We start from the raw sequence: 18,044 nt of genomic DNA, 5'->3' as shown, positions 1-18,044 counted from the left end.
TTTCAATCATGTTCATATTGAAGGTTGATTCTGTAAACATTGTTTAATCTTCTTGTCAAGACAGTAGTGTGTTATTGTTTTACAAGATTCTTCTAATGTCAGGAATTACATTTATACATGTATCAGTGCCTGCATTTCCTGCAAATTGTGACTTTGTGGTTGCCCTATGCGGAAGTTTACCACTGCCAGTTATTTGGTACATTTCTGTACAAGCATGAGAGATAGAGTGGCTGATATCCTTGTTGCCTCATCCAGACTTTATTTTTCCGTAGTCTTTTACCTATTTTGTTGCATATTGGTATAACGCTAGTTCACCTTTATCCGCAGGGTGACCTTTATCTGTTGTTTTTTAAAACTGTTACAGCAAATTTAGGAGTATCAAATCTGCGGTCTGCGATTTCAAATTTGCACTACTTTCAAAATGTTCCGATTTGAAACCACCGTCCGTCGACTTCATATCCCTAAATACGCTTTTTTTTTTACAAACAACAGATATAGGTCACCCTCAGGTAAAGGAGAACCAGCGTTACCCTCCAAATCATCTCAGTCTTTTGAATCATAGTTTGTTTTTTATTCATCATTTATAACCCTACTACTAACATCAACTCTCATATTTCCACTGGGTGCCATGATTCTACCACATGAGAAAAATAAGTGAATTTGAAGAGATGTACAAATGCAGCATCAGTAATCCTGAGGTAACGCTAGTTCACCTTTATTCGCGGGGTAACCTATATTCGTTGTTTTCAAAAGCAGGGTATTTAGGGCTATAATGTCGACGAAATGTGAGTTCAAGCTGCTATGTTTTTTAAATATTCCAATTTGAAACAACCGTCTGTCGACTTGATATCCCTAAATGCGCTGTTTTGAAAAACAACGGATAAAGATTACCCCACGGATAAAGGTGAACCAGCGTTATGTATACACTTTAAGATATTTAGGTGTTCAAGACAATCTTGAAAAGACCTCTTTAACAACATTTTTCTGTGATGTAGTGACACTATCATGGCACCTTGTGGAATTATGACAGTTGATGTTAGTTCTAGATTTGTTGCTGAAATATATCGTAACAAAATCAGCTTCATCTACCACCATTTCAACTTTTTTTAACAGGTATATGTTTTTCAATAGATACAAAGCTTGTATTGAAAACAATTTCCAAAGACTGCATTTGCCATTCTTTCCCCTAAACACTTATTTTGCATCTTTATCATTTACATCTGTGTTAGTTTATTGCCCATCTAACTCTTTGGTCTGCATAGGTGAGTTTTAAGTAGAAAGAAGATTTGGAAAGTTGCATCAGACAATGGTTCCTAGGGAGAGCTTTACTAGTTTTCTACTATACTATGGAGGTTGAAGTATAAGTATATTGGTTTGTTGCTTTAATTGGTGAATATGTTAAAAGCAAAATGATGCCTTGAAAGTGCCTTGGAGTAATATAAAAGATTATGAATTGTGAAATATTTGATGGAACATTGAAAGAGATTCGATATCAAATATATGTACATATGTTTGTAATGTTGATTTTCTGTTACTAGAATAAGCCTGGTTTTCATTGGGATAAACATTCATGCTAACTTATAATTTGGTGAAACTTCATCAATTCGTTAGTATACTTTATAATGTTATTTGACTCAATTTTGAGTGTGATTGTGACTAAGATGTACATGGTGTTGCAGGTAACTTTAACTGTCATGGGATAAAATGGAATAAAAATGGAGAGAATTGAAGAGAGATTTGTATGATTTTGTTTTTAAAAGTTCATCTCTGTGTTTAATAGTGATATTTTAGATGAATTTTACTACAAAAAGTTATCGGATAATCAAGCAATTACGAACATGTAGGTATCACATTGCATACATAAAATATTGCATACGGACGTTTTACTTATTTGGACAAGTCATTTCGTCACCACGATCTGGACCAATCAACGTTAAGGTTGCTAAGACGGCCAGGTGCATCATGGAGATTCCATGGGTGCATCCTGCACACGGCTTAGAAGCGCCGCCTAACGGCTAAAAGTATCGCCGCACCGTACAGCGGTAAATAGCCAAGCAGATGACGGGAGGGAAAATCGGAACTGTTGCTTGGAGATTTAACATATAAGGACAGAATCCTGTAGCTTAAAATAGCACTTCGATATGATAACGGTTCTCAGATTTCCTTAATCTATCTTTTATTCATATCAAATCAAATTCTATTATTACCTTTCCCAAGTAGGTTATATTTTTCGTGTCGTTTTGGGTTTGTTAATTGTGAATGTGATTATATTTCTATGTCCGTCTGTCTGTAGGCACCCATGTGTGAGTGTTGTTTGTTTGTTTGTTTGTTTGTTTGTTTGTTTGTTTGTTTGTGGAAAGCATCAATCAAGAAGCTGTGGATGGACCTTTGCTATAGTGGCTATGTGGATGAATGCCAGAAGAAGCGTTACAGGTTGTACTACTTATATCGTTTTGTCGTCTAATGTCATGAGAAGTTTGTCATATAGATAGTAAAAGGCCAAAGTTGACAAAGGAAAGTATATGGAGATCACACATATCCTTAATTGCCTCAGAACGTATGAATGTAGGAGCTTCAACAGGTAGACAAGGTCTCATATTGGTTCCTTATACGGTGCCTAACAAGCGGTCTTTTTGCGTCAATTTGTGTCTTTAAAAGTCATGAATGTCTGTCTTAATTTATGTGAAGACGTCTAGACCTGTTTGGGAAAGTGTTCAATAGCTTTAAGTTTAGTATCGTGTGCATTTGTGCAATTTTATAAGTCGGAAGGGCCTTCTAGAGCCTCACCTGCAGTACCGCTCCCGGCCGCGACTAGAAAGTGGCAAAGACGACCGTCAAATTGCCAAATTTCGGTCTTTTTTAGAATGGGGAGATCGAGAAAGGCTCGCAAAGGGTTTTGAATTTTCGAAACTACTTTACTTTGATTTACTTAACTGAGACCATTCACAAGCATGAAACATGATATACAAGCTATCTTACCAACAAAACAAGTTGTCATTATGTCAATGTTTCCTTGAAAATTTGTGATTAATAGTGGTTTCCTGTTAATTGTCATAATCACCTTGAATGGTTGCCAAATTTAGACGTCAAGCCTAGTTTGTAATACAGGAAAAGCGTTGAGCTTATTTATCTACCAATAAGGGTGGTAAAAGATGACCACCAAAAAGGCCCCAAATACAATCAAATCAACATGCCCTTGGCCTTATTTTATGGTTGCATAAAACAATAGTTAACACTGATAGGGGCTAGTAACCCCATCAGCAACAACTTCAAAAGCATTTATTTATTTTGGAATTGTCAAGCCTAAGGCTGGCATCTACAGTAGTGTAAGAGGTGGAGATAGTCTGTCATTATTCAGGTGGCTAGTAATTTAGCTACTACATGTACCATGTATTGATCCCTAAACATATTGGTATGTATATATTTTTGATTTGCATGTGAAAACCATTGGTTGTTTGATGCGTAACAGGAGTTGCATTTTTGCCGTACAACGTTTCGAAGTGTTTGTGAATAGATAGTTTTCATTTTAAAACTGTCCGTTGACGAGAGAACATGTAAATATTGTTCAGGTAAAGCAGTAGAAGATGAACTACATTTCATTTGTCAATGTTCACATTACAGTTCCGAAAGAAACAAACTTTTCCTTAAAAATCTGCAAAAAATCTGCAAAACTTTCCCAAGCTTTTATCACCTTACCGACCAACAAAAATCAATCTTCTTGCTTACTAGTAAGTCGTCCAACCCCTTTATATATGAAAATGTTGGACAATTCATCTCCTACTGCATACGGAAAAGAAGTAAAACCCATCAAACAGCTTAAGTAGAAATAGATTTAGATTAGTCGTTTATTATTCTTCAGTTATTTCAAACAATTGCCACAATTTTTGAGCTTTGAATATTCAGGGGATCAGCAAAACGCTACGTATGCGCTGACATGACAGATTCCACTCATTATGCAGAACGTTAGACAATTTATTATCTACTACATATACATTCAAAGAAGATTCAAAACCAACAATAGTAAACGTAGTATATTATGGTTGATCAGAAATTAGTGGTTGGTATGAACTTTTGGTTACATTACTGTAAATACAATGGCCGTCGGGTATGATTTTGCAATTCATGGTGACGATACAAAAAGGATATAATCATCCCTTATTTGGGACGAAACACATTCGTTCCAAAAACGTGAAAGTCGGCAGACATTAAGGTCGTCGCAGCCCCTGCTATCATTTGGAATATGGCCTTTGGGTCGTTCATCCATTCTGGAACCTTCTGCCAGCTGTACCTGTATATGGTAGAACACACATCCACATGTAGAGCCTGTCTTTAAAGTCAGATTCAACAGACATACCGTCATGTGTAGAAATACATGTGTATATCATATATCATTCCTAACAATGAAGTTCCCAATAAACATGTCGAATGCTTCAGAGTTAAACCACTAAGAAGCGATAATTTGTCGAAACAAACATACACCACAAATGTGGATTACCTGATTCTAGATGTATAGATTCATGTTCAAATAATATTTTCCCACATGCAGTTTTTCACTTGCGGCATCATTAATCATTTCCCATTGCCTGATTTTCAAATAAAAAGAACTAACATGTAGTAATCCGTAGGAAAACAGGCATTCAAGTGTAATAATCCTCTTTATGGATAAATACATAAAGTCTATTTACCTTTTCAGTGTCCTGGACCATGTCAAGCAGCTGGCGGTGGTGTCCACTCCCTCAGGAACTCCCTCCTTTGTGTACCTGTAGATATCATATGGTAATAGAGGAAGCCTAAAATCACTTAGATACCACTTTTTGCTGGAGAAACGGGACTTGTAAACATTTCCACTGCTTTGTCCTCTTAGAGAATATAGCTGAAAGTCAATAAATTGTTGACAGCTTGACAGAAAGTAGATACAACGAATCACAAGCAACAGTTTTTTTTTAAGTATTCATACTACTTATTGCCTGACACGTACTCACCACAGCTTGCGCAGTGTCGGATGTTCCTCAGCAGCCTGCACCACGGCCTGGAACCCTGCAGGCTCCATGGAGATGTACCCCAGGTGCAGCCGCTCCAATGCAGGAAGTCTGTGTAGAGCATCGGCAACGGCCATGGCAGCAGTGTCAGGCAAGTGAGTGAGTACCTCCGGATATGTGGACATTCTCAGCGTAGTAAGTGCTGGCAGTCTGATGATCTGTGAGACTCTCTCAATCCCAGCTGCTGTCAGCCCAATGTTCTCCCTGAAGTCCAGTTCCTTTACGTGTGAGCCTACGAGTGGGTTTTGTTCTTTATCCAAACTGCTAGACCGGCAGAGTGTCTGAACCAATGCGACAATCTCTGAGTCCCCGATGTGATTCTCGCTCACGTCCAACACCTGTAACTCCATCAGATAAGGTAGAGCTCTGACCAGAGCCGACATCCCCTTGTCGCCGATACCTGTCTTCCTGAGCTCCAACACCTTCACTGCAGGGAGGCTGGGAAGGATATCTGCCAGACACTCCAGTCCTATGTCTCCTATGTGATTCTCAGAAATGTCCAGTTTGAGCAGTCCTGTTAGGAATCGCAGAGCATGGACCAGTTTACGCAAGCCTCTGATGCTCATGCCAACTTGCGCCAGGACCAATATCTGCATGGCGGTGAAGATGGGGAGGACGTCGGCGAGATGTTCCATTCCATCGTCGCCGATCGCATTACTGCTTATATCCAGTTCCCTCAGTCCTGTAAGCTTACGCATGGAGTGAGCTAGGCGTGACATGCCTTCGGCTGTTATGGTGATCTCCTGTTCGTAGATATCTGCCTTGAAATGGAGTACAGCCAAATGTGGAAGACGTTTCAGCCCAGCCTGCACGACTTCTATCTCATCATCGCCGAGATCCATCCAGCTTAAATCCAGCTCTTCTAACATAGGCGTATGGCTGAAGGCATCTATGATTGGCTGGAGTGATGGTGCATATTGGTACGTTTGTGACAAGTTCAGTCTTCTCAGTCCAGGAACGTGTTTTAAAACAGAGACTAGTCTTTCTGTCAGTTCAGGCGCGCCAAGAAATAGACCACTTAGAGACAGGTCTAACACCAGCCCTGGAGTTGGGGATTGGAAAGTCTGCTCCAGGAATTGGAGAACTTGAGCCGTCACAAACTGAGAAGGACCACCCATATCAAGTGCCATTTTGTGCAGGTATTGTGCCGACGGCTGAATGTTTTGTATGTAGTATTTAAGAGCAGCATGTTGCCTGCTGTTGATGGCGTTGTGTGAGACCATAAATGGCAGCGCTCTCCTGACGGCCTGCAGTACGCCTGGCTCCATTCGTTCATTCAGGATATCCAGGCATAGCCGAGCAAAACCGTTATAACCCTTACAAGCCTCTTGCCTTGGTATCCATGGCCAGTCTAACTTTGTGACGTTCTCTACCTGTAAACCTTCGTATTTCTTGCTGCTGATATTTGCTAGCCCTTCCATCACAGCTTGTGCTGCTCGTGAGTCCGATGATCCACATGTGAACTGAAGCAGGTTACTATGCTCAAGCACATTGCTTACGGTCGTGAGCTTCAGAAGATCTATTATGTCGTGATTCAACACGACTGAGGCGACATACCGTCCGGCAAGGTACTCTTGTATCGTCTTGTGTGCAAAGGTCAGCTGTCTCCGAGGGTGCAGCTTTGACGCTGTGGCCTCCGAGAAGACCACTCCGAGCTTCAATAGCAGCACCCAGTTCACGTTTTTTCGTTCTACTTCTGCAATGTCAAGTTGGATCTCCTTCCTCAGCAGCGCCTCTAGTGCTAGCTTGCCGAGCTGCAGCAATGCACGACCCAAGTCTGAAGGTATCCCGTCGGTTGGCATGTCCACTCCTTCCCGCTTGCAGTGCTTTTTTATCAGACATGTCTGTAGGTTGTCATACAGTCCCGTCATTGTCCCGGCAGACACAATGGCTTGGTCTTCTTCCCACAGCACACATACCAGCGTCAGAAACATCGGGTTCTCGACTAGATCTCTCAAAATACCATCATCTTCGAGATGGCCAATAAGTGTCTTTGCCAGGTCTTGATTCCCAACAACTGTGAAATATTGTCCAATGTATTCCATGACATGCTTGAAGGAGAAGCCAATGATACTTGCGCGGTAGTCTGGCTGGGCGTACTGCTGCACTCCTGCTGCGGGTCGGGAGGTGATCACGATCGTGCTGTTGGGGTACACCTTGCCAGACAGCAGTTTGGGAATGGCCTGCCTGTCTGCCTTGGCCTTTGGATGCAGCTCGTCAAACCCATCCAGTAGAAAGAGCACCCGAGACGGGTTTCTCTGTAGGATCGTTTTGATAGACTGTGCATCAACACCTTCTGTTGTTTCATCAACACACTGGTCCCACACTATCTCCTCTATGCTCTCTCCCTCTCTCACCTCCCGTAGTCTGATCAACAGGACGATGTTGTGCCGTTTGCCCAGCTCTGTTTTCTGTGAGACGGCGTCTAGGGCTTCTTTGGTCATAAATGTTGTCTTCCCCCCTCCTGGTTCGGCTTCGATTAGAATGAACCTTCGTGCTACAGACTGCTCGCTGGTATTTGAATTGAAAAGGTCATCTAATCTCTTAATATTTCCCGATGAGAAATTTAACTCTGTGAAGAGATCGTCGATGGTGGGCGCGAAGTTGTCATTCCAAATCAGAGGCTTGAATTTTGTTAACCTCAACTCGTAGTACTTTCTCATGGACCCAAGGAACGCATCTGGAAAAGATAGCAGAAATTCACAATTAGGAATGCAGAACATTGTTGAAAATACACATTATAACAGTTAAATGTTTGATTGCCATAATTTCTGTATTTCTGACGAACAAAACTCATTTGTAAATTATTTTTCTGATATTCCCATGATATATAAAAAATTTAAAACTATGATAGTCAGATTAAATGCCAAACAATCTGAGACAAATTTATTGAGTTTTATGAAAAGAGATAGAAAGAAGCAACTATGCACCATATATTTAAGTTTTTCTGGCTGGAAATATTCCAGTTTTTTGCGACCAAAACGATTTTACTTCACAAGTTGTCAGAACGCTAAGCTAGTTGGCGAAAAATGAAGAACTTTGAAAGGCCCCACGTCACGCTCTGCACAGTAAACATTCCGTTGAATACAGGGTAGTTCATGTTTCACGGTCGCACAAAGAGAGCCCCGGTGTTGAGTTGCACTATATTGTATTGGCAAATACAAAGGCGTATTTTTGTTGGCTGCTGCCACCATTTTCTTCAAGAGTTTAAAGTTGTAACACCAGCAAATAAAGAAAAAAACAACCCCTTACTTTCTATCGACATATCCTCTTCATTTCTATCTCCTTTCTTTTCTGGCAAATGACCCCCATCCACCTTCCTTTCCAGCTGACTTCTCGATAGTGGTGCATTCAACTCTGGAGAAGGCAGGCAATATTCATGTATGATTAGAAATGTACTGATATCATAGCAATAATGCCATATGTATGTCATATCTTATGTAGTTATCTATTGCACCTTTGTTTCTCATTTAATTTTCTTCGAAGTATTTCTGTCTTATCACAATGAAAACGAAATTTCTAAAATCTTTTTGGAAACACAGGATTGTACGTAATATTTACAAGTTTACTTTTGAAAGAAAAATGTATTTTTACCAGGATATTTGCTTTTTAGCCCGTCCACAGTGCTCTGTAAGTTTGCTTCAGACAGAGCCTCCATCAGGACCTCTATAGTGGCTCTGTCTCCGTTGCACTTCAGCCATTCCTCCAACAGGTCCATACAGCGGGACTTGTCATCTCGGTTTTTCCCTTCGATGTTGTCGATATCTGCCTGCTCGAATCCAAGATGGAAGGCTAGGTCCCTCCAATCCGAGCTGACCTTTTCCTTGGTGAAGTAGAAGATCCTACGAACTCCTGCAAAGCACCATAAAACAGATGTTTGAGAAAACATGCTAAAAATACAACACCCTCTCTCTTTTTAGATGGCAAATACAATCTGATTCAATTTCCTCAAGCAGCAGTTATATTTAACAATACCTTGCGTTCACTCAAGGAAGTCCTATGCCTGTTGTACACTGATGATGTTCTCGTTACCTCTTAGGAAAGAATACGAACAATTTGTTGGAATGATTGTGAAGGTTTAATGTTAAACGTAACATATAAGGACTAACCTACCCTGTCCCTAGCCTTACCTCTGTCACTGACACTTTGTCCTTCAGCCATTTTGATCACTCGGCTTTGAAATATTCACAGTTAGCGGTCCAACTGTGCAATTCTTTGATTTGAGCTGACAAAACGTGAATTCCTCTCAGTTCTTGTCTAGCTGCCCCCACCCCCCGATACCGATGGGTGGGGTACAGGCGACAGCAATAGACCCGCTTCGTTATTTTTACAATCACCGACACTCAATTGAAGAAGTTCTATTGAGAGATGCCGAAGAATACTGGGAATGTTCCAGTTCTTAACGACCCAAGCGATGTTTCTTCACAAGCTTTTAGAATGACAAGCTTGCTGGCAAAAAAAAGGACTTCGGAAAACCCAACGTCGCGTCACACACTATAAGCACTCAAAAAATTCCGGTTGAATACAGGGTAGTTCTTGTTTCACGGTCGCACGAAGAAAGCATTGGTGTTCAGTTGCACCGTGTTGCAAAGGCAAATACAAAGAGATGTTTGTGTTCAAAGGCACTATTATATGGGGGAGGGGGTGCAGGCCAAAAGTGATGCGCGGGCAGATGCCATTCATAAAATCACATCAATGTGGCCGCAGCTGTTTTGTATGATATACAGTGTGGTCGAATTTTATTGGAGGGGGAGTGGTGCGCGAGTGGACGTCATCCAAACAACCGAATCAACATGGCCCTGGCCTATTGTGACGTTGTGTGGACAAAATCGCCTATATGCATATCACATATTCAATCAGTGACGTGGCAACATCAGAAAAACAATCAAATCTATTTGAATAAACAACATTCATAACAATACAATAGCCGACGTTCAGGTGGTCGTCTGTCAGCTCCCTTAGGGCAGTACCTTCACCCAGCTGCTAGGTGTCGCTGCTGCAGTGTGAGGAGTGCGGTCCATAACGTGAATTAGTCCATGCCCCTACCCTCAAATTTTCCTGACATTAACTTACTAATAATCGGTGGAAGGTGACAGACTGTCACCGAAACGTCAGCTGTTGTAACTCCATAGCTGTGAATAAAGAACCATGTTTTTTCAGTCATTTTACAAAGCTGAGCTTCCTAGCTTTTGACACGGACGAATTCTAGGCGTCATTTTATGCGGCGAATCTACCCTTTATGAAGCTTGTCTCTCTGGCTATAACCTATAAGCACCAGCGTTCGTTTTGCTTGAGCCCGATGCAGGGTGCGAGCGGGTGATAAGACCGCTGTGGGCGGGGCTGCTACCCTGTACTCCCGGGCGACTAGGGCACAATAACGCCTGGCAAGACCAGGGGGCAATTGGGGTCTCTCTGGGCTCCAACTCTCGCTGAAAGAGGTCGCGTTTCATTACGCTACTTATGAGGGGATCGCTGCAAATGTCCAATACTTCTCAGAACAGACATCCATTTTATACTTTATCCAGAGACAAATAAACAAGCCGTTACAAGAATACAATTCGGGTAACCAGCATTTCTTGTTTCTTAGGCCTACAAAAGAAAAACAAGCCAGTGCATCATTTTGGATGTTAGCTTTTTCTACGATATTTGAATCGATTAGCTACGTTTCCTGCGTGACGGTTCCTTCAACATTTGGTGATAAAATGTCAACACTTTGTGACAGCCGTGTTGATATCTTACTTTATCTTATCATCAGATGGTGTATCTTTGATAATGAATGAGAAAAACCGAAAATACTACGAATCATTCTTCTTGTCTTATAGTCGTGATACATCGTCTTCTCTCTATTGTCTTAATTCTGACAGCACCTTTATAATCTTAAGCTCTGTCGTAAGAAAGAAAAAGCCACGTTGAACCTTTTTTGTACCATCTCGATTCCTTACCTGATTTATAGTTGTGCCGTTGCTTTATTTCCTATGATCCAACAGAAAATTGACATTATTTTCTTAGTTGATTGTCTTCACCTATGTTTCTCTCGCCAACGAACAAAATATGGTCACGTCCAAGTTTTTTTTAGTGACATTCCGATTCTGAAGTTGTCGTTGTACTAGATCTACAAGTGATATTTTCCATTAATCCCAACTGAAAATGACATTTGTGACCCTCGCGTAACAAAAAAAAAACATGGTCACGTCCAACATTTTGTGAAAACATCCCGATTCAGTACCCGTCCCTTATCGCCAACTTTCCATCGCGACTTCCGACTCCGTGGCCCGCTGATTGTCCATGCTGCAACACGCGCCCTCTGGGGCCGGCGGGAGCGAGTGCAAATTTACGCGGAGATGGAAGAGACAGTCCACGGTGGCAGCCGCAAAGTCAAAGGGTCGCTGGGTGAGCGCGCGAGTCATACCACCACTTGTAGGCTCCACTTGGCGGAGAGGAGATCATCAGATGTGTGTTGTTTTTTTCTTTCCCGCCACGAGAAAAAAGAGTCGTCTGACAGATGAGTGACGTTCCCAGGGGCAGGGTCACTGCCCGAGGTCTCGTTCCCAGGAGGGGCTGACAGCTTCCGTCTCTTGGATGCGCCACGGACGCAACGTCACGTCACTCAGTTCTGCAGACAGACACGAACGTCGACGGAACGCACGGGCTACCGTGAGATCTTCCCTCTGATATCCAAGTGTCATCAGTCGGCAGGTGTGATTAAGAACGTTGTCATCAGTTGCGACAGAGGCCGGTTTTACACCACATCATCCGAGAAGTGTTGGAAAATACAAGACGCACTTTTGGAGCTAAGCGGGTCGGTTGGGGTGGCTGGAAATCTCGTCTGAAATTCAGAGTTGAGCGGAGAGAGAGAGAGAGAGAGAGAGAGAGAGCTGCGTGTGTTCGATAATGGTCAATCGTTGCAGGGCGCGTTTGGATGCACCCACCACAACCACGGATACTTCGTAGCATCAAAAGTGGACTTCAAGCCTGTTCAAGCAAGTCGATCAACAACAACGTTGATTAAACGTAAACCCGGAAAATCACGTTCTTTCTGCATCAATGATGGGCCTGGACACACTGAGGATGGTACTAACAACAGGAGTGATCCTACTGTGTGCTTGGCTAGAAGGTAAGTGTGCAAGCCTCGACCCTTGGTGAATTCTGTTTCGATAACTATGTTATTTCGGTTCAAATCAGCTGAAATTGTGCCGTTTTAGTCCTGATAGCATTCTAATACGGTATAAGAATTCCGCACTATCAAGGCAGCATTTACGTTGCCCATCAGGAGAGAAAAGGTGGGTGTATACTGTAGCTAGTTTAGTTATAGGCCAGATTTATCTGATTTCTTTCATCTTGTAATTGATGCATTGTGCCCTTGAAAAGCGGAATGGCCAGTTTCTTTGAACGTAATTACACACGGGTAGTGAAATCAAGCTTCTTAAAAAGACATTATGGGCAAGTGGCTGAATAAGCCTCCAATCCTTCAACTTGACGTTTATATATATTGTCTATACGAGAAGAAAATATGCCCGTGGGTAAGTGTCATGTAACAGTTGTCTCATTATCTAGACAATTTTGTCAGTGACATTTTGCGGGACGCATTTTCCCTACGGCATGCTGTGAAAATGTCTTTCACATACCCGACATAGACACATTGAGAAATTTGTACCGCATGCATCTTTCAAAATTACCACCATGTATAATATTACTGTTCATCTTGTAGTGCCTTTTGGCAAAAAGGTCAGCAAGTTCCTTGCTGTTTAGTAGCGGGGTAAATTCTGACTTGAATTAGGCACCTCCTAGAACACGGGACCCCAATGTACGTCCCTTCCGAAAGACGGGTGCAACCCTAACCGATTCGCCCTTCCTGGGATTTGAACCGGGGTCTTCCACTTACTAACGACTATTAGTTGGAACCAGCAGTTCAACTGTGAGGCTATTACCAATTGAGCCACAGGGACAACATTGTTTAAAACATTCTATTGAATATAATAAACCCAGTCTCTAATTGTTCACGGTCTCTTTAACTCTGCTTCTCAGTATGGATAATTTCAGTTAATCAAATTTGGACTTATCTGCTTTTGTTTTCAACGACCCTTCCACCTAATGGCTAAGCGTAAACCCTTTAACGCACAGAAAATCTTCAAAGATGTTTGGTCTAAGGTTTCGTCCATTGACACTTATTTGAGGTAAAATACGGCCGTAGATAAAACTAATCAGGTTACCGCAGCCCTATGGTAGTAGATACGAGTTAACTTGTTGTAATGAGTAGTGTTAGGGTGGGCAGAGTTGATTAACACTTGGAAACCTCTCACACCACCCGACCCACACCGCCCCCAGTCAATACTGTTATCGCCAAGCATAGGGACGGTTCAGTACTGGTGTAGGTATGGATGAGGATCTATGATTACGTTACACCTGCTGTACAACGAATGAGAGAGAGAGAGACAGAGAGAGACAGAGACAGACAGAGACAGACTCGGACAGAGAATGGGACGGTTCAGTAAGGGTTATCCTATATGTATCTATGTATATGTAAGAGATATGGAGAATTGGAGACAAAGGGGGAGAGAGAGAAGAGAAGGGGGCATTGGGAAAGTTCAGTATTGGTTCCAAAAGGGATGAGAATCTATGCATCAACTCAATAGTGCAATGTGGGTATAGAGAGGAGACAGAGGGGAGGGTTCAGTATTGATGTAGAAATGGATTGGCGACGCCAGAAAGAATGTATAGTTAGCGAGACATGTACTAGACAATGCAAAAAGAAACATAGAGAGAAGAGAAGAGAAGGGAGGGGGAGAAGGAGAGAGAGATGGAGAGAGAAGGGGGCTGAAAGCATTGAATACAAAATTGATGGACATGTAATGTTAGTAGTATCCATACCCGCACGCTTCAAGCACTAGAGTGATGTAAACATTCTTTTTGTGCGTTTTCCTGGCGTTGATCTCTCTTTCCAACAGACTTACCGGCGCTGTCCTTGCCTCACTTCCCTGTAGGACCACATATATCACGCATGTATTCCTCTACGTCGTACATCACTAGTAGTAAGGCCGCCGTTGAAAATCTGATTTACACCCGCTTTTATGTGGCCTTGCACTTCTGCCTCGCTGTTCGTCGTCCGAACCATGCCAGCCGTAATGTCATATTTACGTTCCCTTCAATTTTCGAGCATAGTAAAAAGTGGATGGGCTATACAGGAGGTGCCGAGTTTCAGAAGAAACCGTACTTCATGGTAACTCTAATAGACATGATCCATTTTCCCTGGCGTGAGCGTATAAGAGAATCCATTGATCAGGGTCCATTTAGTTTTACGTTCACCATCGGTTTGCTGGTTGTAGAGGCACGAGAGATACACTGAACATTGATGAAAAGAGGCATTATAGCTGGAAGTAACCATTTGGCTCATTCAATGTGTCCTATTATGGTTTGAAAAGATTGCCACATCCGTACTAAATGCAAAGGCTAAAATCACATTGCTGGAATCATATGAATCATCATCACTTGGAGTTAGAATGCATAATGCAATACTTACCTACACCATGCTTTTTTTTGCTTCAAAACCTGTGTGTTGGAGAGAGAGAGAGAAATAGTGTTCGTGTGTGTGTGTGTGTGTGTGTGTGTGTGTGTGTGTGTGTGTGTGTGTGTGTGTGTGTATGTGTGTGTGTGTGTGTGTGTGTATGTGTGTGTGTGTGTGCGCGTGTATTATTGTATGTCTGTGTGCGCGCGCACATGTGCGTGTGTCATTGTATGTGTGTGAATGTCTCTCTCTATGTGTTTGTGAGTGTGCGCGCGCATCTGTATGCGCGTTCGTCTGTGCGTGCGTGAGTGTGCATGTGTGTGTGTCTGTCTGTGTGTGTCTGTGTATATCTGTGTCTGTGCCTGTACCTGTCTGTGTGTGTCTGTGTCTGTGTCTGTGCCTGCCTGTCTGTCTCTGTCTGTTTGTGCCTGAACAAAATTAATCTCCTAACACCCTACGAGGTCGACTTTATCAAAATGGTAGGCTGCCTTCACTAATCGGACGACGCAAACTCCACAAGCTTCCCCAACGTACAGCCCGCAGATCATACATGAACGGGTTCACACGTGCGTATATATTCAAGTCAGTATGAGGTCCGTGTGGAATTCGTAGCCTCTACCAGGCTCCACAATTCACTCTAAAATAGTAGAAATATGACAGATAACATTCAAAACTGGGTCGCAAAACTATAACCCTAGTAGTCTGACATAGTAGTATTATCTGTCTACATTTGTCCAAATTCTGCTATTTTTTCAGTGACCTATGGAGCCTGGTTGATGCTCAGAACCCCATACGGACCTAATACGTACTTGAATTTTGATATCAAAGCAGATCCTACGGCAGCATAAGAAAGTATCAAAAGCTGACAGAGGAGTGAAGCCAACCTAGGAGTGTGTTTCGCTACCTACTTGAGTTTATAAATACGCAAGCGTGAACCTACATTGACGTGAACCATGCCTCACAATTTCTCCTGCCCTGCCCGAGGGTTGGACACAACAGGTGCACCAGTGGTCATTAGTGGGAGAGAACACTCCGGCCTCCCCCAGGACATCGGTAATTGCTTGTTCCCGTCCGAAAGCCTATTTTTCCTGGTGTTCCCACGGTGCATGAATTAAATATGAGCGCGACTGTATCATGCTCTCACTTAGCTCTGTCACAATGGCATGAAAAGGAGCAAGTGAATTACTGCATTGATAACAAGGCGAATAGACCATGCATTATGTTACAGATAATAATAATTTGATAATTCTGAAATTGAATGAATGATAAAATTACACGTATAATTCCCTTTTTTATTGTTGGATTGTATTACTTCAGTGTTCAATTTTCCCCTTTTACGTCTATATGCACGTAATGCTATGTGGGGGCAAGGTGTTTGAAATAAGACGTTGGGCCAGCTCATTATATATTTCATGGACTGACGACTCAAATGGTTTACTATAAAACACAAACGATGTTCATATACAAAATAAAATAATAGATAACTTCATTTTGATAATATTAAAGTAATATTTAACCGGAATAAACTGAATTCCTAGACAGCGTTGTACCATTGAACAAAAATTAACAATCAACCCAACGTTTAGATATGAGTACCTGATATCCTATTATCGCCCCTCAGTCCCCATATGTCATGGTTTCATCTCAAACCCCTTGCAGCCTACTTCCAAACTGCATGGGTGCATGTACATGTACGTAGCCCCCTTCCAGCCTTATTAAAACTGCAGGAATTGTATACAGCCCCCTATCGGCTTATTTCTACACTGCAAACCACAATATTATTGTAAATCAAATCAACAATATTTTGCCTCCTGGTGTAGATTTCTGCTCTTGTACAGATAACCTAGCCGGTAAAAATCCCAACCACTACTATATTTCCGCGACTCAACCTCTGCTTGGAGAATAGGCCTAGGTTGGACTGCCATAGCCAGTATTTTCCGCTTCTGAAACAGATTTGCTGATATCGTCGACAAGAGCAAGATATTCTTCACATCTGTAAGTTTCCTAACCTCTCTGACCTTCGCCGGCGAAAGACTTGGGTTCACCTCACCAATCTTCTTCGGCAAATCGAACGATAAGGACACCCCTTACGTCACAGACGCACATCTAAGACCTAAGAATTACAGCCCTGTCTCCCACAAAATACCCCCTAATGCCTAATGTTATGACTTCACAAGACCTTTCAGGAAATTGCATTCCTTTCCAAGAGTCGGAAATCAAATCTTGAAGCGGATTTCCAGTTTTTGCGGAGTTACAAAGAAGTACGAACCCGGGCAATAAGATTTATTCCCTGGTTGAATCACAAGACGAATTCTGAACCCACCAGGGTTAAAGTTGTAACGAGACTTTGTAAGAAGAGGACGTTGTGTAGACTGTCGTAAAACTCGGACTACTCTGCGTTTACGACCTTTCGTGGGCTGTGCGGACTGAGATAAGAAAAGCGAGGTCAGTCCGGCTTTTGAAATGGATAGAAAGAGAAGCCAGTAAAACTGACAAAGGGATGGTTTTATATACAAGATGTACAATGCTTTTAAACATGGCTATCCTATAACCACGCTCGACCGAGTAGAGTTCATTCTATGGGAAAGAAAGGCTTAAAAGCATGTGATTGAATCGTTCAATGTATTATAGTCTGAGAAAGTAATTTTCTAAAAATTAGGATAGATGTCTCGGTATTACTCAGAGAAATGATATTTTTCCCTGCTGAATTGTAAAACCTTAGAGTGGGATCGTGTTTGGCCCAAAGGAAAGACTGACCCTGGGTTCAAATTCTGTCATGCCACCAATTTTGTGTTCTTGGTAAAGACACTTAACACGGCTTTCCTCAATCCATCAGGTGTTAAAATGGGTACCTGATTTCGTTAGGGGAGCTACAAAAAGTCAGTGGGGGAATGGACGGAGAGGGTTGGGCCTAGACACAGTGGATACGGTGGTATCTCACTGCACTTGGGGCACCGGTGCGGCACTGCGGGGTTCGTTCACTGCGGCACTGCTGTGTTATTTTCGCCAAAATGTTTAATAGTTAAGATATTGCGTAACACTCAAAATTGTGACTTAGAAGACAACAAAATACGCAAAACTTACTTAGATTCGTTCTTTATCTCTGAAATTTGTTGAATAATCTTTCGAACCCCGGAGTGCCGCATTGGTGCCCCAAGTGTGGTGAGATACCACCTATAACAACCCGGGCCACTAAAACTGTCCCTACGGCCTATGGCTATCGGACACTACCTTTAGCTACCTTTTCGTTACCAACCAACCTATTGATTTGTTTCAGCCTGAGGGGGCAAGTGTAAGAAACCTAGTTTGAGGTAATAAAACGTTGCAGGTAATCCAATCTGCAGTGATATTGAAGCACACAGAGTTCATCACCCCGAAGTGTACTTCAGAGACTCTCCTGTTACAGAGTGGTAATAACTATTCCATGTAGCAGAATAATAATTGTCGGACAGAACAGCTCAGCCGTCCTCTGCTTTTTACTCGTCTCTACCAGACTGACTACG

General features: G+C 42.2%; 2 protein-coding genes across 2 annotated transcripts in view; one reads left to right on the top strand and one right to left on the bottom strand.

Moving 5' to 3' along the window:
* Window positions 1–4,155: 4,155 nt before the first annotated feature.
* LOC118430185 (NLR family CARD domain-containing protein 4-like) lies at window positions 4,156–9,200 on the bottom strand. The gene is made up of 6 exons (XM_035840893.1): window positions 9,170–9,200; window positions 8,634–8,891; window positions 8,292–8,396; window positions 4,983–7,719; window positions 4,686–4,760; window positions 4,156–4,288 (listed from the first exon to the last, which is right to left on the bottom strand). Exons 1-6 carry the CDS (start codon window positions 9,198–9,200, stop codon window positions 4,156–4,158), a joined length of 3,339 nt encoding a protein of 1,112 aa, XP_035696786.1.
* Window positions 9,201–12,086: 2,886 nt separating this feature from the next.
* The window catches only part of LOC118430184 (hemicentin-1-like), a 24,724-nt gene continuing 18,766 nt past the window's right edge, over window positions 12,087–18,044 (top strand). Inside the window, exon 1 of the mRNA XM_035840892.1 lies at window positions 12,087–12,153. Coding sequence (XP_035696785.1) covers window positions 12,087–12,153 — 67 coding nt within the window. The remainder of the gene's footprint in view (window positions 12,154–18,044) is intronic.

This window comes from Branchiostoma floridae, chromosome 14, assembly GCF_000003815.2.
Source record: "Branchiostoma floridae strain S238N-H82 chromosome 14, Bfl_VNyyK, whole genome shotgun sequence".
Taxonomy (NCBI): Eukaryota; Metazoa; Chordata; class Leptocardii; order Amphioxiformes; family Branchiostomatidae; genus Branchiostoma; species Branchiostoma floridae.
The sequence above is the reverse complement of the archived record's forward strand: the minus strand, read 5'-3'. Positions and strand labels throughout refer to the sequence as shown.